This window comes from Zonotrichia leucophrys, chromosome 3 (assembly GCF_028769735.1).
Source record: "Zonotrichia leucophrys gambelii isolate GWCS_2022_RI chromosome 3, RI_Zleu_2.0, whole genome shotgun sequence".
NCBI lineage: Eukaryota > Metazoa > Chordata > Aves > Passeriformes > Passerellidae > Zonotrichia > Zonotrichia leucophrys.
This window is the reverse complement of record NC_088172.1, coordinates 1,222,342-1,243,346: the sequence shown is the minus strand read 5'-3', so window position 1 is coordinate 1,243,346 and position 21,005 is coordinate 1,222,342. Positions and strand designations below refer to the sequence as shown.

Sequence of the window (21,005 nt, the reverse complement as noted above, 5' to 3'; positions counted from 1 at the left end):
AGGCAGTTACCACATTGGGTGTTTCCATATGGTTAGTAGTTCACATGCTCCATTAGCTTTCCATTCTTTTTCCCCTAGAGAATATTTTTAAATTGTTGTAAAGGTTTTCTTTCCTAAAAAGTAATTTAATAAACTCAATTTGTGTGTTTTTGAAAGGTTAAATGATTCCATATTTTTCAACTAGAGTTTCTAATTAAAATAGAATACACAATAAAGATGGTTCTTAGCCATAGCAGTTAAATCTTTTGAAAAATGCTTCTAGAATTTTTTTGTTTTGTTTTGTTTTATCTGTCATTTAAGTTCAGAGAGAAAGGTCACCGTGCTGTAGTATATATGTTTGCAAGAGTAACATGTAAAATGCATAATCCAAGAATAAATTAAATGGATACTTTTGGTATGTTATGTGCGTAGAAAGGAAAATGCACCATTTATATAAAAAGTACTAAATAAATCTAAGATTTAAATAAATTGTTTAAATCAGCCTTTAGTCACTTTGCATAATTGCTGGGGCTTGAAAATCTAAATAAAATGAAGATAATTCTATCTGAGTTGAACTTAGCATATCATGTCAGTCTCAGGATTTAAATTTTATAATATGAACAGAGTCTGAAGTGTTTTCATCAGGCTCTGTTTGTTTTCAATCTCCTTTCCCATAGTTTGCTCATGTTTCTTCTTTCCTTGACTGTTTTATTCAGAGTCCACACCTGCATTCTTATATCAGTCTCCAAGCAATAAGTAGTTTTTTGTTTTGAATTTGTGGTCAATGAAAATTATATAGTGATTCCTTCCCTTTGACAACTGACAATGAATTCTTGTTGGAGAAAAGCCCACTGGTCTCTAGAGTTGCAAATGTAAGACAAATATTAGCTAGGACAGCAAATACAGATGACATTTCTCTATGAATAAATTTTGAATTGAATTTTTCCACTTTAAATGCTCTGATTTCTTTCCCACAAATTTTCATTGAGTATTTTACCCGCTTCTCAAGTTAGTTCAAGGTATGATTGCTACATTTTTAAGGGAGGAGGAGCTAAGTTCAGGTATCTCCATTCTTTATGGATGGATTCTTCATAAAAAAAGTATTCTTTCTTGCTGCCTTTGGTTCAAAAACCTTATGAAAGGACGGATTTATTGAATGGGTTTTGAACTGAATCATAAATTCTGGAGAATTTCAGGTTGTTCTTAAGTACTAAAAGTTGTCATGTCACTGTATTATATTGCATGTGGCATATAGTTTAAGCATGCAAGTTATATTCCAATATAGCTAGCACAGACAGATAGAATGAAAATATATAACTTTATTTTTAGAAAATTTGACATCCTACTTTACAGATCCAAAAGTACTTAAAAAATTTATTAACATTGGGTTCCAAAACAGGAAAAAATTACTATTTTATACTCTGACAGGACTATAAATGAAAAATCCATTGGGAAGTAATTTGTTATTATATATACATGATTAAAAATAACTATTTTTTGAGGGGTTCTTTGAATGATTCTTCTACAGCACAAAGCTTATGCATTAAAAATACACTTCAGTCCTTACAGATCTTTTAAAATTCATAAATAATTACAGAAAAGATCAAATTTTTAGATCATGATCTTTGATCATATGTGAGGATTAAAATTGAATTTTTTTTGTCTCTAAGAATAGGATTGAATTTCAGCTTGGAGGAATTTTACACAGCTGAACATTTAGAAAGAACTTTTGAGTTTGAATTAACGTTAGACATAATGTTTTTTACTTCACTATATTTTTAATTTTTCATAATCAATATCAATTTTTCAAAATAAATACACATCAAATACATTTTAAAAAATAGTAGTAGCTTTTTATTCTTTTAATAACAGAATAGATGATTTAAATATTTTTAGTGATTTTTTCCTCCAATAACCTGTTGGTTTCTTTCTTTTATTTTAAATTAAGGTCTTTATGATCTTGAACACCTCTAGCCAAACTCTTTGTGTTATTGTGTAGAAGTCAAAAAAACCCCTTCTAATAACTGATTGTGTAGATGTTTGGTTCCTTTCTTTTTGGGCCAGTGAAATTTTACTTTCTTCCACCTTGTTTTTTCCACATTCTTCTGTTTCAAATATCATTTCATCATATTGTTTGGACTCTACCTCTTTCCTTCATACTTATAGGGAACCCTACCATATAGAGACTCAAGGAAAGGCTATGGAAAGGGAAGGCTATGGAACATCTCTTCCCTCTGTTCTTGTCATTTTCATGCAAAAGGTTGAGATTTTCAGTACAATGGAGGATAATTTAGCCATGGCTCGTTTATTAGTGAAAATCTCAGAAGACTTGTTGGCAATAGGAAATTAGAGAATCTTTAGGGGACGGAGGGAGGAAGGAAGGAAGTGGCTGAAGGAAGTGGCGGAAGGAAGGAAGGAAGTGGCGGAAGGAAGTGGCGGAAGTGGCGGAAGGAAGTGGCGGAAGGAGGAAGGAAGGAGGAAGTGAGGAAGTGAGGAAGGAAGGAAGTGGGGAAGGAAGGAAGGAAGGAAGGAAGGAAGGAAGGAAGGAAGGAAGGAAGGAAGAGGAAGGAAGGAAGGAAGGAAGGAAGGAAGTGGCGGAAGGAAGGGGCGGAAGGAAGGAAGGAAGGAAGGAAGGAAGTGGCGGAAGGAAGGAAGTGGCGGAAGGAAGTGGCGGAAGGAAGGAAGGAAGGAAGGAAGGAAGGAAGGAAGGAAGGAGACGGAAGGAAGGAAGGAAGGAAGGAAGGAAGGAAGGAAGGAAGGAAGGAAGGCGGAAGGAAGGGAAGGAAGGGGAAGGAAGGAAGGAAGGAAGGAAGGAAGGAAGGAAGGAAGGAAGGAAGGAAGGAAGGAAGGAAGGAAGGAAGGAAGGAAGGAATGGAGGAAGGAAGTGGCGGAAGGAAGTGGCGGAAGGAAGAATGGCGGAAGGAAGGGGCGGAAGGAAGTGGCGGAAGGAAGGAAGTGGCGGAAGGAAGGAAGGAAGTGGCGGAAGGAAGGAAGGAAGTGGCGGAAGGAAGTGGCGGAAGGAAGGGGCAAGGAAGTGGCGAAGGAAGTGGCGGAAGGAGCGGAATGCGGAAGTGGGAAGCGGAAGGAGTGGCGGAATGGAAGGGGAAGGAAGGAAGGAAGGAAGGAAGGAAGGAAGGAAGGAAGGAAGGAAGGACAATATTTCTCTTTTCCTCATTATTAAATTGGCTCAGCAGTAACATTGGTTGACATCAGTGCTCTTTAAAGCACCATGTCACCTTCATGGCTTCCCCATTTTATTAGTGGAACTAGAATCTGCAGCTGCATCTCAGGTGTCATATGATGAAAATTTCACTCATGCTAAAGGTTTTTTATATATAAAAAATTTTATCTCTGATGCTTTGAGGGGTAATAGACCATAAATAACATAGTGTTTTGGCAAGTCTGCAGTTCAGCTATTGATGCTTGAACCAGCAACTCTGGTAAATATACATAGATGAAAAGCTGAATGACTACTGATTTCCACTAACCCTGCTTTACTGTTGTTTTTCCAGTGTCTCAGCATTTTATTTAATTTTTACTACTTCTCCTGAAGAATAAGACACAATTCACTTTTTCCTGTTCTCTCTGTTAAAAAAAAAAAAGGTATAACAAAATAAATGCTGTTGTTTTGTTTCAGTTTTATTTTCCTTCTTGGTTTGTATTTTCAGCTTTTTCATGTTTTATTTATAAATTGTATCTTTCCCCATTTTTCTGTTTAGCTATTTGAAAGCCATCTTTTATGAGTGCATTTTTATCCTTGGTATTTATTTATTTACCTTGCATATTAAACATTACTATTCTGTGCTGATGGTCTCTTCTCTGAATTTCCAGTAATTATTATTAGTTACATTTATTAAGCTTTGTTGGATGTCCAGCACAATTGCCTCTTTAAATAAAGCTACTAATCTACATGATTCAATATTTAAAAATATATTCCAACTTCTTCCAGTTATTCTGTTTTATGATATAGCACCCATGACTATTTAACTGTTAAGTGCCTGTAACTTACCTTTCATATGTGTTTTTGCTGCTTTAAGTATTCATATTGGCTTCCAGTATTTATTGTTTATGTGCTTTCTTTCCTCATTAAAGTAGCATTTCATTTCTTTGTGAAACATGTCCTGGGGTCATAGGATAATTTCTTATGATAATTTGTAATATGCCAGAAAATATCACTTGTCCTTTTAGTGCTTTTCAGTCTAATTGCTAATTCATTAATGCACAACTTCAAGTGCTCTGACCTTTTATTTCCAAAGTAATTTGTCTCGAGTTGAATAAGCATCAGTTTGTCCCTGACAAGCAACTAGTCATATCTCATCTGTTGCTTGAGATCCTGTTTTTCACTTAAAGTGATCTGTATATATTCATAGACTCACAAAACCCCTCTTCAAATATTTTTTTTGTCTGAATTTATCAATGTAATTCACTCAGATATGCCATACTATGCACCTTCTGTTCCTTTTTGTTTGTTTGTTTGTTTTAAGTAAAGGATCAAAGAGAGGGTCTTCTACATGACAGTACAATCTCATTTCAAACCAACAGCTAAGAATCCATCTCTGTGCTCACAAGTTGACAGTTTTCATGGCTACTTTGTCACTCTCCAATAAAGGTTATATATGATGTTCCACAGAAAAATGTCCAAACAGACCCTAACTCAGCAAAAGGTATGCAGAAAGTAAACTTTAGGTAGAGATGGATAAATCCACAAAAAATCCCAGGGAAACGGGAAAAAAAAAAAAAGTCAGTAATCTCTCTAATATGCCAGAGAAATACTTATCCAAAAGTTCAGACCAAGTTTGCTAAACTGTGTATTAATTCAGTAAGGACCATATATCTGCATATACTAATTCCCTATGACATTGTTACTGATTTCAAGTACAGGACAGATGAAGACGCACTTTCCAATGTAACAGCAGTTTTAAGTGAGCAATTTGTTTTCCAAACAACAAGGAATTTCCAGACAGTCTGCACTTAGTAAAGCAAGGCCCAGCAAAATTTCTAATAATGTAGTAAGGCATAGAGAATAACAAAATATTAAAATTTTTCCTAAGGGATTATAAGTGTTAATTCATTATTTTTGAGCTAATTGTGTTCTATGCTTCCTAAAGAAACTGGATGAAAATTTTAAACTACATTATCAGTGATTTGACACCAAAAGTGGCAGGACGGTCTTCAAAATGCTTTGGCAGTAGGGTCTTCAAAATGCTCTGAGATATATGGATTTTTTTTCTGGAGATCTGTACTCCGGGAGTAGTTTATTTGAAATTTCTTGACACTAAAAGTGAATATTGTTTTCTTATTTGTTGAGCTGCAGTATGACTATGTATTGTTCTTTTACAGTTAGGGTGTTATGGACATCCCTTGCTAATGCACTTGGGTTTATATAGTGATTAGTTTTCAATTACAGAGAAATATTGCACAGCAAATAGTTGCAATTAACTTTCACCATGCTGCCAGCAAAGTGCATCATAGCCAATCAAGGAAGTGGCATTAAGTTTTCAAATGAAACTCCAAACAATAATACTTTAGCTCAAGCATCATCTATGCTTACAGTAATGATTAGGAATTGATTGGATCCAGAGTTAGGGCTGTATTCATAGAAGTATTACATTTTTCATATCCTCATACCTTTATCTGATCTTTTACTTTTGTTGCTATAATGATAGTGAAGAATAGTAGAAAATAACATTGGGATTTTTGTTTCTATGTGTATGCCTGCTGAAGTGAAGTACATGAGAAAAATAGAATTCTCTAATAGCAGAGGTGATTTCCAATGTGGCTTATCCCTTTTATTAGGGATTATTAATAATGCTGCAATTTATCTTTTATCATCTCCAAGGAATTTGAACATATCTCATGAAAGATAGGGAGGAGGGGCTGTGGAAACCTTGAGTAGGTCAATTTTCATGGAAACACCATTTTGGTGAAAGAGTTTCAGGATGTGGTTGTGGGAGATGTGTCTCTGGGAATGATGACTGAAACACATCATCCAGACTGTTTGGGGAACGTATCAAGGCTGATCTGTTATTCTCAGGGCAACAGAATTGCTCCAGGAAAGAGCAAAGATGTTTTTGTGGCTGCTTTTCTTAACTGAACAGTTTTTATTATAATATGCCAATAATATAATATATATAATTATATATACATATAATATAATATACATATATATAATATAATTACCAATAATATAAGTGTAGATCTTCCCAAAAGGTTTTGCTTTTATAATTTGAAATTATGAAAATTTACAATATTTCAATAGACCTTTTGAGGGCCAGAAGGATTGCTTTAAACCTAGATTGAAGATCATAAGACATGAGAGTGACAGGGCTGAATGCTACACATGATATTTGAAATAGCTCAATTATTTTTCTATCCAGAAAAAACAAAGTTTAATTAGAGAGTTCCTGCTGGTTTACTACTGTCATCCTCAGGGTACTGAAAATAATTCAGTTGTTTAAAAAAATTATACAAATAGCAAATAGAGTTAAAAAAAAAAACAGTGGGTGCAGCCTTACACAAGTCCAAAATACATGAAATGGAATTGATTATGTGAGTCTTAGGAAGAAAATCATGTTAAGTCTATTTTTCATTTGACTTCTGTTTCTAAAAGGACCTTTTTTGTTATCGTTTTTTAATAATGATCAATTTTAGTTAAGTCTAAGACCTTGGATCTAATGATTAATTGAGAATTCCAGGAGCTTGATTTTGTTCATGTTAATAAGTTTTACTCAATTAATTAATTAAACTGATGAAATTATAGCTTTCAAAAATTGTTAATTGAGTATTGTTAATCAATAAGAGGTGGCATATTCTGCAGTGATCTACTTCCATCCAAATGATATGCAAAAATGTTATTTGATTCCATTGTGAAAAATTGCAGATGACAAAGTAATATAGAAAAATGGGATTAAGTCAAATTTGACACAAGTAATAATTTATTGTGTGATTAAATGAGTTCACCAAAACAATTTGATAAAACCCCATCCATTTGAGAACAGAAATTATGTCAAAATTAAAAGATCTAGGAATTTTTCTGCCCTGAGAGCAGTAACTAAAATTCTAGGTGACAGCTGATTAGCAACTGGGAAAAAATCTGACACTTCCAGGAAGTTGCACTAAATCTGGAAAGGATAACAATAAAAATGTTTTCTAGAAAAAAGAAAACATTTTTATTTTATGTGTACTTAGTCTCAAGAAGGTGTCTATCAGCATGATGTCTAGTAATTTTAATGTTTGCTAAATATCTCTAGTACAAAAATACAACATCAGAAAGAGCGTGTAAAACAGCAAAGAAGAACTCTAACATTTTATTGTAACTATTCTAATTTTATTTTATTTTATTTTCTTAATGGAGGAGTCTCCCTTCCCTGAATTCTGAGCCACAGTATCACACAGTCTTGTAAATTTCTTTGACAATTTCTTCTTTCTGGGGGTATGTGAATCCTGCTCTTCTAACAATTAGAATAAACCTTTGTACAAAACTCCTGACGTAAAAACTTTTATTTTACTGTTGAAATGAATAGTTACCCATGTTCCTGCTACATATAGTTTCATGGTCTACTGTCTCTAGTTCTTTTACAGAGAATTTGCTTATCTGTTGACTAGACTGAAGCTGGCTCAAAATAGTTTAGTGAAAGTGTATTATTAATCAACAGGCAGAAACTATATATGTTTTTATTGAGTATTCATATTACATCTATTCAGCTATTAAATATTATCCATACTGGCATAGGCGAATGACAGTTGACTAGCACAACCCTGAGTAAGAGGAAATAATGTAAATTAACTAATTAGAGACCTCCTGCTGGTTTAGTGCTATCATTTTTGTTGACTAAACATTCATGTAATAACAAAGGAGCAAACAGAAAACAATACTAAAAGTCAGTTCTAGACAACACTATGTTGATCAAAATATATGCTTTATCCTGTTTAAATCACTGAAGGAAGGATTCTGTGCATTCCATACATTCCATTTTTGTCTAGTTGAATTAATATCAAAAGCTGTTTTAATGGTAGCGGACAGAATGCAAATTTCCTCTACAAAATTTTTTTCCTTTTAAAAAAAAAATAAAAAAATCTACCTCTAAGTAAATGATCCTGTTGATTTCTAGACCAGGATCCTCTCTAAAAGGAGAGTAGATGAAAAAACCATTAGTTAGCACTGCTGTTCAAGACTTTGCCAAGAAAAGAATTAACCCTGCTGACACAAGAGGTTCTAAAGAAATGAAATCGCTGTGTAATATTACTGTCAATGAAATGAATTTGATTAAACCACCTGTCTTCCAGTGACTTCTTGTTGGTTGCTGAACAAATACTGAGAAGCATCTCAGCAGTTACAAACATATGTATTAGGTGAGCCAGTATCTACTGAAACTGTCTTCATATTTCTCTTTTTTATGTTAAAGTACTTTATTATGTTAATAAGGTAGCAAGTGCTACTGTTCCATCTATAAGGGATATTATTAGCAATTAAGTTTAAATTATACCTATCAGGATATAAATATATAAATTTATAAATATATAAATTATTTATATATAAATAAATAAATATATATAAATAAATATATATATTATTTATAAATATATAAATTATACCTATCAGGATACCAAAAATAAGAAGTTATGACAAATTCAGCTATCAAATCTGGATTTTTTTTTTTTTAACCTTATGGTATGTTACTCAAAATTGGCAAAGGTAATAATTTCTAGCAGCAGCTTTCCAGGACCTGTGAGGAGGTTATCAAGAAACTCCATCTGGGCTTTTCACAGAGGAGCCTGGCAGGAAGACCAAAGGCAACAAGCATAAACTGAAAACCTCCAAGGGTGGAAATTGCATAAGCTCTCTAATCAGCCTGCTCCACTGCTTGTCTGTAGAAACTTTTTCACCATGTGGATAGACAAGCAGTGGAGCAGCTTATCTGGAAATGTCATGTAGTCACCGTCCTTGGAGGTTTTCAACACTGACTGGGTAAAGTGCAAAAGAAAACTGTCTCATCCATGTAGATGTTTTGAACAGAAAATTGCACTGGACACCTCCTGATCTCTCCCCACTTGAATTGTACTATGATCCTGTAAAAGGCAGTAGAGAAACAATTTCTGTCAAAGTAATTTAAGTGGCTAGTTATAATAAAAATAGAGATAAAGCCCTAATAAGTTCCTAGTGGTTTCAGAGGAAATGAAGACCTTGTGATAAGACTAAAAATTTCTTGTGGGGTATGAAATTTTCTATAAAGTAGCAGCATGAACAAGGCAGTTTAGGATAGACTGTAAGCTTAAAAGCAAATTACAGATCTTATCTTTTCAAATCAGTGGCAGGGAAATGCACTTCTCTGAACAAGAATAATGCATAAGGTCTCTGTGCATTAGGAGTGTGTTAGACAGGTTTAAAGAATTGAAGCTGTGCTTTAACCTTCCTCTTTTATCTTGAGCATGCATTTTCTCCAAAGGGAATGTAACTGAAATTCAACTCAGGTTAACAGTCTCAAAAATTTGACCTGAAGAAATTTACATATTGACTTAGGGTTTTAGGTTGAGGAAACATAGTAGATTAAACAAAAGCTGTATGAAGTTTTTCTTTTAAAAAAAGGCAAATTCCTTTATTTTCAAGAGTAATTGCAGGTAATAAGTGCATTGCTGCCTGTAGAGAAGTAAAATTGCTTAAATGTCTTTTCAGTGTATGTGTAGTTTTGCGTATATTATACAATTACAATATGATTGTAAGGATTGACTGAATAAACAACTGAGAATCAATAGTGTATGATTCCCTTTGCATTTTTAGTATAAACATTAATGGTTGCTAAATCAATGCAAAATGTTAGGAGCAAAATTCTTACCAGAAGACTCCATTCACATTGTCTGAAATACTCAGATAATTTGGTGATATTGTATAATTGTAGTGTCTAATTAAAAATAGCTATTAGACATTTTATTGTTTCTGTGTCTAGATTGTATTTAAATTCTTCATTGTTTTGAACAAAATAGGTGAGACAAAAGCTTTTCATAAAATTATCAACAATAGAAAATTCAACTGGTGTTTGTTTTACCTTTCCCTGGTGTAATTAGTAGAGGCTATGAAGTCCTTTAAAGATTCTATTTCTCCCAAAATTATTGTGATTGTTTCTCCAGGTTTTATAGAGTTAATTTTCAAAGAAAAAGCATCAATTTCTGCAAATACCAAATTTCTGCACATGCTGTGGCCATACACTACTCAGTATTAAAGTGCAGATTTCTTGCTGAAATTAGTTGTATCTGCAAGCATAGATTGAATTCAGTATGATTTTAAAATCTCTCTTTTTAGAGGTTATCTGCCAAATTTAAACTGTAAAAATGAAGAAAAATGTCCTCCCTTTTTCTCTTTGAATACTACTTGATGTAAAATAATCACTGAACAAACTGCTTGGAAGTAAAATGTGAGGGAAGAAGCAAAGAGGATGACTTCAGCCTACCTTCGACACTTCTGTATCAGAAATAAATCAGGGTTACCTTGAGATGTTGGTGAATGAGCATCCTACAACTGCACATGGTAGCAAGACAGGGAAGCTTTATACATGTGTGAGTGTTTATCCTTTGTGCCCACCTTGCTCAGGTAGGTGTTATGGTCAGGGTTATTCCCACCTGTATCATGGATGAGCTTCTGGTGCTTTCAAGGGATTCTTTGATGCTGTGGTGTGTTCTTAAGTCTGTTAGTTGCTCCCCCATTTTCTGTATTAAATGGTTCAGGAAGGTCCCAGGACTTCCTGCTGCTACCCTGTCAGTTAGGTTACTATGGAAATGAAACTGCTCCTCCCCTGGTTTCTCTTATAAAGTGAAAGTGCCTCCTCCTTGGGCTCAGTCAATCACTCCTTTTCTCCTCCCAGGTTTCGAGAATTTTCTTTTCTCTGGGAGTTATGGTTGGCTGTAGCCCCGGAGCCCCTCCTATGATTTATAACAGTTGGTTACTTTAGTATATCAGTTATGTTTCGTACCTCCAAATATGTATTTCTATTGGATAGCTGGGTTTCCCTGCCTTCTTCCCCCCTTTTCCCTTAAAACCCTCTCCTGCCCCTTGTTCGGGGCCATTTGCTGGGTGTTTCCCCTCCTTGTTGGTTCTTCTGTAATAAACCGACAGTTTACCCCCAGCAAGTGGTCGCCTCCTAATTCGTCTCTCACCGCGCTGCTCCGAGCTATCACCCAGCTCAGCCCGAGGCCAAGACGCCGAGGGGGGCTGCTTTCTGATGCGCAGGGGCCCTGGCCTTCGCCCCTCACCAGACAGCCGGATTCCAGGGCCTTTCACGCCCCCGCACACTTTACTGCCCTGCTGTTATGATCAAGGGGGTGCCTCATTGCTCACCTGGTTTGGTGCAGGTTTATCAGGAGCTCCTGAGTTCCTGGGGGGTGGTTGGGACGGGCAGGGAGAGGATGCACAATTACAGCTCATTATCTGCAGTGCAGTCCTCTATCATACCATAGACTAGGCTGCACAACTCCTCCATTTTGCTCAGGACCTTTGTCGACGGAAGGAGACCAGGACATCCAGTTGATCATCACAGGCCCCATTTTATTGATCAGCACAGCGGGTTAAATACAGTTCGTAATTAACTTCATGCATATTGCAAAAGTTGAGCTCAGGATTGGTTAGTTACATATCAGCAGTTACACCTACTTTTACATTCCTATGGTCCTACTTTTGATACTTTCTACATATTCTTAGGAGATATTCAGGACTAATCTCTACTCCCTTTCTCCATGTTGCAGCAAGGCCACTGATTGCAAGCTGCTGACATCTCCTTTCAGCTTGCTGACTGCTGATTTCTCAGCTTGACCAGTGGCAATATGTCAGCATGGCCTTTCTCAGCTAACCAACTATTAATAAAGCTCTCCACATTAAAGCTCTCCACATTTCCCCCGTTTTCTTCTTGTGCAAGGAAATTAGCTTGCTAGGTTTTTGCTATTGTACGGCTGACTATGTTTTGAATGCAATTAAAAACACAAGGCAAAATCAGTAAAAACAGTAAAATTACACTCAGCAGTCCTATAGCATAGATCACAAGGTTTCTTAGCTACGGTCTAAGTCTTAAGCTTTTAAGTCATTCGTTAATTCTTAAACTTTCTTCTTTTTTCAGATTGTGAAGTCTCTGTTGTAGTTCTTTTATCTTACTGTGAATGGACACTGAATGGTCAGACAGATTCATGCAACACATTCTCTCAAATTCTTCACATTTATGTCTTTGTGCTAAAAGCAAAAAATCTATGGCAGTTCTATTTTGCAAAACAGCATGGTTAACACTCTGCACATCTGTGGTTAGCATGTCTAGGATTTGTGATGTCTTGTTCAGTTCACTCTTTGCTCTCCACAGACCATGCCTTGCCTTGGAATGTCCTTGTCAGATTGTTTCTAATCACTATTGTAACCTTTAGTTGCAGATTTTTTTCTTTGTGGCAACTAGCTTACCTCACCAATACTTGGATGCTGTTATAAAAATTTTTGTCATCTCAAGAAATAGTTATGTGCTATTATGGATTGAGTTTTCAGGTAGATATACCTTTTATTCATTTAAAGATTAGAACCATGTATGCCTTGATTACAAAAAATGGAATAATTTATCACTGCCAAGTGAGACAAATATTCTTTGTAATAGAACTTATCAAAAAGCCATATTAGGATACACTAATTTGTTAATGTTGTTAAATGTCAACTGATAAAATACCAATTTTACGTTATTCCTCCCCTATTTGTCACTAGAAGTAAACTAAAGATGATTCTCTTCCTTCTATATCTTCATTGTAGCTGAGCATAGCAGAAACTGGTACTGCACTTCTAGAAACTTGGCCCCTGCTTCCCCTGCTTTCCCATATTTACAAATAGTGCTCTTTTCAGAATGAAAGATTTTCCAGGAGAATTAACGATTTGAGATAAACAATATTAACAAAAGTTTTGTGTGGTAACATTACATTTTCAAGTTTGTCATTTCCTCGTTATTAAAGACTGCAAATTTTGTTTTGTTTTGTTGTTTTTTTTCTTTTTGTTAGATGCTTAATTTTTCTTATGGTGATATTCTAGTTCAAGAATATCCAGAGTTGCTCACCACTGAAGAGACTCTTAAGATGTCAAGTTATGTACATAAATTTTATATCTGTCCTCCCAGGTTCGGATATCTGTTCTATTCTGTCATATGTGACATATTATTTATTGATCAGTTATTCTTCTAATTTCATCTGCAACTTGGCTCCACTAGAGATAGTTACAACCTATATTCATTTGCATATGTTCTTGTTTCCATCTAATTGTGAAGAGTTGGATTTTCCATGGTATTTATTAAAATAAATTATTTGTTATTTATTAAGGTTCTGTTAATATAATAAGACCAAAATTCACATCTACCAATAGCTTTTCAAAAGATTTAATTTATCTGTCTTGGGGAAGCTGCCTCTTCTAACAATTTCTAGTCAGCTGCCTTCAGACTCTTTGGTTAAGGTCTGCTACTTGCCTCACAAACTAATATTGGGTTGTTATGTTTTTAAACTTCTTCGTGTTGACCTATAACTTTTAATTCAAATTAATTTTAGTTTCTTACTTTACCATTTTCTTTCTACATCAGCTGGAATATCATCAATAATATGCAATCTATAAAAAGTCATCCACTGTGGAATTAAGCCTTGCTGTTTTGATTAATATCTATAAGTTCCTAATACCAATGGAAATGAAATGCATGTAATTTTTTTGACCAGTAAAACCTTACCAAATAAAATTAACAGTGTCAACAAAGTTTCATATTGCAACTGACTACAGTAAATCTAATTATATAAATGTTCATAACAAGAATAGACCATAGAAGGACTTTGTGTTAGGTAAGAAAATAAAAATAAAAATAAAAATAAAAAGGAACACTGAAATGCTACATTGCATGGAAGTTTGAGTGTTACACAGTATACACAATATCAAATGAGCAAAAAGTACATAAGTGTGTGGATTTATTTTATTTGGAATCATATCTCTGTATCTTAAAACAGGCATTCTGAAAATGGTATCATTTGCAACTATACTACTTGGATATATTTCTTAGGTAACAGTACTCCATGGTAGCTATACCATTTCTGTCATTACATACCTGTATTTGGTGTGGTTTATAAAGAATTCTTATTTTACAGCTTTCCAGGTCTTGCACTATAAACTTTCTCGCTCTGAACTTTCCTCTTTCTTATGTGTGTATGCACACACACTTACACATTCATACATACACAGGAGTATTTCTAGTGTTGACAGAGATTAAGAAGTAGATTCTGTAGATTTTTGGTCACTCTGGTTTCCATTAAGTTTTGATTAAAAGAATAGCATAGGCTATTTATTAATCTCCTATGAATTATTCCTGTAATAACTAAAACTAAATGTTAATTGACAAAATGCATTCAATTGATGAATTCATTTTAAGTAGTCCAACTAATTAATAACTATCTGTAAGTTTTGCAGTGATTCCCTCAAGTGAGTAAGGACAGTTGTACTTTGTTAGAACATCCTCAGCAACCTTGCAGGTGTAGCACTTCCAATTTTAAACTGATCTTCATTTTGTACCATTTTTATCCTAAAATATGAAGAACTGCTTCCTGGTCCTTTCCCTGCACTCATACCAGCATATTCACATCTGCTTCACAAATATATTTGCTTCTAAAGAGCACAGTGAGGGAGTGACAAAGAGAAGACATATGTTGAAATGCACAAAAGATAAAGTTTTAAAGTATGTGATAATAGATGTTCATGTTTTCTGCAAGATGCAATATTTTTCTTCATTTGTATCCCTGTACTAGTGATTTTAATTTTTTCTAAATGCTATGTCAGTTTAGCAAAGAAGAAGTAGAATAAATCTGTGTCCTTAGTTATAGAGAGAAGAATTTTAAATTTCAGGCAACCTAGTACAAGAATAAACATCCTCCATGCAAAGTTTGTATTTTGCATTATCTTATTGTCTGCTTCAGCCTGTTGCTTCTGACTCATGGCCTTTTTCTCTCTTTGTATTTCTGCCCACAGAAAGCTGACCTTGCAGTTGCACCATTGGCAATTACCTATGTTCGTGAGAAGGTCATCGACTTTTCCAAGCCCTTTATGACTCTTGGAATAAGTATTTTGTACCGCAAGCCCAATGGTACAAACCCGGGCGTCTTCTCCTTCCTGAATCCTCTCTCCCCTGATATCTGGATGTATATTCTGCTGGCTTACTTGGGTGTCAGTTGTGTGCTCTTTGTCATAGCCAGGTAACATGTCAACTTTTGTGATTTTTTTGGCAATTGTTACCATTTTTTTCTTACTAATAATTGTCAAAAGTCACAAAACTTTTCTTACTTTCATACTCTTATATTTAAACTTCATGATTTACAGAAGGATAATGATGAGGGTTCTCACTATTAATATTCTCCACTGCCATACTAAGTCTCCAGTTCGTTACTGGACTATTTCTCTAAGTCTTGAGTATGCTAGCTAGATTTTTTCTTTTATTTACAAATATAGAGACACTAGAAAGTTTTTAAAATAGCTTTTCCCAATAAGCCTGCATTTAGAAACCCAGGGTTTGCATGTTTTATTTTGTTACTCTGATTTGTTTTTATGTAGCGGTGCTCAATCTCAATTAGAGTACTTAGCTGCCCATGTTAATTCTAGATGTCCAATCTGGGCCTCTACCAGTTGTAAGTTTGTGTAGATTAGTATCATTGAAGTAGGATAAAAATATTTATTTTTTAATTTTGTGCTAGTTGAAATCCCTGAGATACTCCACAGAATTTAAAGTCTCTGAGTGGAATGTTTTTGGAAGCTTAGTTGAGCTTTTAGAATTAAGGAACATGATACCTCAACTGTTAAATTATAAATTGACTTTATATATATATAGCTCACTTTTTTATCAGTTTTTTTTTTTTCAACACAAATGAGCAGAAAAACATCTTTTGTCAAAAAATCCCTATATGTTTACCATTTCCTTTTTAACACACTAGGGCTGAGTTCAGATGCTCACATAAATACAGACTTACATATAGCTTTGGCGTTTGTCATAACAGCAGAAAAAGCTCAGAGCAGTGTACGAAATCTCTTTTCCCCTTGTAGTCACTTGCAATTTTTTTAATCAAATGCATGTGAACTATACTGGCTTTTATCTCTTTTATAAGATGGGGTCTTTTTGTTTGAGTTGATAATGAAATCTCACTTCAGTCCTGAGATTTCCGTGATTTCATGCTGTGGTTCACAGTAGAATCTTCATATATTTCTTTTTCTGTTGTTCTGTATTTAGTATCAGGATTCTCCATCTCTTTTTGATACTCTCTGTTTCATTTTGGAGAAGTTGTATCATTCCTATATTAGGAAGAAGTAATATTTTTAGAAACTGCTTTAAAGGTAATTTATCACCTGTAGATGAAGTACATTCAGTATTGAAGTAACATAGATGAAACTGAAACACATTTTGTAATGAAAGACTTTACTGTGTGCCATTTTGAAAAGTCTGCTTTAAAGAGCCAGAGTTATCATGAAAGCTCCTTGAAAGACCCCTGTTTTAGTGGACTATATAACAAAGAGTACAATATTTTCTGAGGTGTTCCAGAAAGTCCAATAGCTTCTGAGGTGTTCCTGCCATACAGATACCTCTGAAAGCACAGCCAAGCATAAATCACAACTGTTATCTTGTGAAATATGAAACATAAAATATTTACGTGTATGTCCAAAAGTTTTAACCCTACTGGTATCACTGAAGGACATATTCAGCATGATGCACAGTGCTTTTGGCAGGTAGCTCCCAATAATGTTAGTAGGATTTGTACAGCCGAGTTCCTACTTATGCTTTGAAATGCGCCTTGACATGTTTTTTAGCAAAGATAGATTTTCTTGAAGCTTTTTTTTTTTTCTATTTTTTAAATTAAGGTATTTGGCCACTTGAGCTCACTAGCAGAACAGGAAGGAATATTTATTTTTATATAGAAATACCAGATATTAGAGCAATAATGCTGACATTTCTTTTCACTTCTCTGTTTTTGTGATGAGCACCATTAATTCCTTATGTAATTGGAAGCATTATCTTAATTGTAAAGCAATACAGAATATATTTTATACTGAGAAAAGAAGTTTTATTTCTGTAGAATTCTATAAGATATCTTTTTTACACATAAATTCATATCTAGAGATTTTCAATATTTCTTAACTGGTACAATCAAATATTGATAACACATTTAGAAATAAAAGATGTAGGGTTATGTAAGACAATCTACAGATTTTATTCATAGTGTAGAATGACTTAGTAGTAAGTGATAACATTTTCTAACATTATTGCTCGTAAAAGGAAACAGGTCTATATTGAAAGTTGAATTTCCTGCTGAATACTAAGCAGAAACAACGAAGAACATTATTCAAAAGATAAAGACCTGTTTGCAAATAAAATTCAAAAATTTTATCTGTCATGTAAAGAGAGATGCTTCAAAGTGTGTTTGTGAAGAGGACTTTGCAGTGTAGTGGTATGTCTGTTCAGCACAGATTACAGGTTGGGTATTGCACAGCTGATGGTGTATTTTACAGTCCTGGTGTTGTGAAACTCCTGGACTGAGTGCCACTGGTTTAATAGGGTCTACCCAGAGTTTCTTATTAAGAAGATATCTACTCCATAACAATCCTTCCATAATGGATGTTTAAATAGCAGTGTTTCATAATAATTACTTTCTGTTTCATAATAAGGTGTGCCTTTGTTTGGAGCAGTGCTTAGTGTGTCCTCTATGATATAATGTTTTGTAATTACAGATCATCAGAGTGTTCAGTATAGAATATTTATTTTAAAATTGAAACCTCCCATTTTTGTGTCAAAGGTTTTGTGGTGTTATTGTTTCACCATGTCTTCCAAACCATGTTGGCATGTAAGAGCTTGATACATCTAAAATGGAAAGTACCATTCTATGGTGTCTCTTGGATCTCACTCATTAATTAGTGGTATTGTGATATTTAAGAAAAGATGAAGAAATTAGTAAAAGCTTCAAGAATATTTAAGAATTAATTGTTCAAAATACTTCCATAGAAAGAGAAATTTAAATCTGTATCAGTCCCTTTCTTAATTTGCAAGAGCATTGGATTTTCCTTCCAATTTGAGAATGATATATAAAGAGCTGTAATCTTTACACACTCAACAAGACAAGGAGCTAGGAAAGATTTATGTGCTAGCTTGAGGGCTTTTCTATTTTATTTTCCTCTTTTAGTTCCACCCAAAAGACAATTCTACTTTTGAACAGACAGATTCTGCATTGCACCTCCTAATCTTTTGTATTGCTGCTGTTGAATCTCAGTAGTTAGGATGGTTGGTCTCTGGAAGTTCCTTGCTTTGTTGTACAGACTGATGACTAATCTGTAAACTCAGCCTGCTTGGCACTAAGTCTGTGCATTTTCTGTGAACTGAGAATTTCATATAGTGTTTTTTTCCTGTTGTGGCAACAGTAATAGATCTCTCTGGTGCTAGATAGCATTGTCGTTTTCTGTCTACTAGCAGTGTCTTGTGTCATCTGAAAACCTGCTGCATTCAAATACCAAACCTTTATCACTCAGCCTTTACTAGTGTCTTTGATTGAAAGTACCAGTTAAATTCAAAATTTAGATGTGATTAGAAGGAAAACTAGAACCTCAGTAAAGCACACCAGCTGTTTTTTGGACTTCTGTCAATTACACATTTTCTGATCTGTATAATCAAAAATCTCAATTAGTGGAATTTCTTTTTATTTCTATCTGTTGCTGCAAACCATGGTACCATTTCGAAGCAACATGCTGTTTTCTTACAGTGTTATCAACTTCATAGATCCATATTGTCCCTTCTTTTCCATCAGTCTGTGTACAAGAAAAAGATACTTCCTATTTTTGGCCTGCAAAATCTAATATATTAATTACTGGAGGATCCTTCCCTTTCTATGTAGGCATTATGAACAAAACCAGTTTTATGCTTTGAAAAATGCTTAATATGTTTTATTTGCCTAGGTCTTCCTATAAATTACTTTCAAAATTATTCTTCAGCTAAGTTTTCTTGTGTCTATAGTGCATTTTTGAGTCTCGTGCAGAATTTTAAACTCCATGTCTTTTTGTCTCTTTTTTGAAAACAGATTGGAGACTAAATTCCTTAAATGTTTTTATAAAATAATTTTATGCCTAATTTACTGGATTTCAAGCTATTCCCTGAACACTGATGGATTTCTCTGTGTAGTAAGGTCTTTTTTGTTGCTGTGGACATATATTTCTGTCATAAAAAATATCACTCTTAAATGACCTATCTTCAAAACTGGAAGAGATACAGCTGCCTTAGTGAGGTACTTCATTTTTACAGATCAGGTGTGAAGCAGATAACCTATCCTGGGTAAGATTGGCCATGACTGAGCTCTTGTGCTTTTCGCACTGAGCTGTCCAAAGTATCAGTGACTATTGTGGAAATACACATTAAACTGTGCTCACTGCCATAATTGCTAATTTTAAATCATGGGTTGTCATTTTAAAGGGCTTATTTGCCTTTACTTGTAACACATTTTTTATGCTAGGACTTCTTGCCTTATCCTCCTTTTGGAATTATTCCATTCTACACCTTCTAAGTCAGGCTCTTGTGCTGCTTCCAGCTGCCAAAGCATTTGTTATCACCTATGTTTCCATTTCCTCATAAGCACTGATTAGAGCACAATGAACATTGCCTCATCTACAAATTATATTTTTCTCTTACCAGCTGGAATAAAACATAATTAAATGAGACAAGTCCTAAAAAGTCTCCACACATTTATCTTAATCTTTTCTCTGTGAAAAAGCTTGGGAATAGCCTGCTGCTTCAGACTGTAACAGATGCCTGGGCATTAAGTCTCTCTGACGTGCATGCATATCCTTTTACATCTCATCAGTCTTCATTTTCATTTTATATTTTTGATCAGCTGATTTCTGTCCTTAACCTTGCCTGATTGATTTTGAAACCACTTCTTGAAAACCACCTTAATGGAAAGGAATGAATGAGAGAATGAGAGGAAACTATTATTCCAGTTACTGTGGAGCTCTGGTCCCTAAATTACTATGTTGATAGTTAACCAAGTTGGAAGTTAGCATATTTGCCCTTTATTTTTAACAAGCACGCTTTCTATGAGAATTTTATCTCCTGAAGTCTCCCTAGAGAACTACAGCATATGCTATGAGGTGTTTTCAGGAATAGATTCATCATCCTATAGGGCAATCCAGATGTCAACACTGAAATCTGCTTCTCTTACAGAGTTTTAAGATAGTTTTGGTTCAATTGTAATGCAAAGTATTAATTTTTCCTCTGTTGTAATGCAAGTATTATGCAGTTTTCACTCTACAATAAAATGCTGTGCAAGTAGACAAGGCTAAAAGTATGCCAAAAATTACACTCCTACCAATATTGTTCCACAACAATTATCTCAAAATCAGAAAATTTAATTTCTTTAAAATCAAGTTGCACCTCATGACCTTTAGCTGATTGCTTCCAAAAGATTCTGGATAGTCTGCTTCTTTTCATATAATTTTGTTTCTGGTTGAAAAGCAAATCCTTGCTAATGCCAAAGATCATTCTTATTGGGAAAAAAAAACAAAATTAACTGTGCCAGCCTCTGGAACACTGAGTTTTTTTATCAAGTGTACCTTGTCATGCAGATTGCATAACAAGAATTTTTCTCTCTCTTTGTTGACTTTTCAAGCTTTTTTTATTAATTAATATATTTGTGTAGCTATACCAAGAAATCTTTTATGACAATGTTCTAGAAAACCTACTTGCTGAACTAAATTTCTTCTCCTTTACATGAGAACTGAGAAATTTTAATTTTAGAATTCTAACCTTTAAATGAAGTTTCAATAAATGAGGTAATATAAAGAAGACACAGCAGTTATATCTTAATTTATTGCACTCATAAGCAAATTATGAAGAACTATTTTTTTACTTAGTCAATCCTGCTAAATGTTATAACGATGAAATTGTACAGTCATCTTATCTGGATGGCAGTCACTGGAAATTTTGTGAGCAAGACTTGTCCATGTTATTTCAAATATGCTCAGATGCTTCTAA

General features: G+C 34.3%; 1 protein-coding gene across 3 annotated transcripts in view; it reads left to right on the top strand.

Moving 5' to 3' along the window:
• The window catches only part of GRIK2 (glutamate ionotropic receptor kainate type subunit 2), a 370,464-nt gene that overhangs the window by 219,986 nt on the left and 129,473 nt on the right, over window positions 1-21,005 (top strand). For all 3 annotated transcript variants that reach the window (XM_064707223.1, XM_064707224.1, XM_064707225.1), the window contains exon 12: window positions 14,981-15,204. In XM_064707223.1, the coding sequence (XP_064563293.1) occupies window positions 14,981-15,204 (224 nt within the window). The remainder of the gene's footprint in view (window positions 1-14,980; window positions 15,205-21,005) is intronic.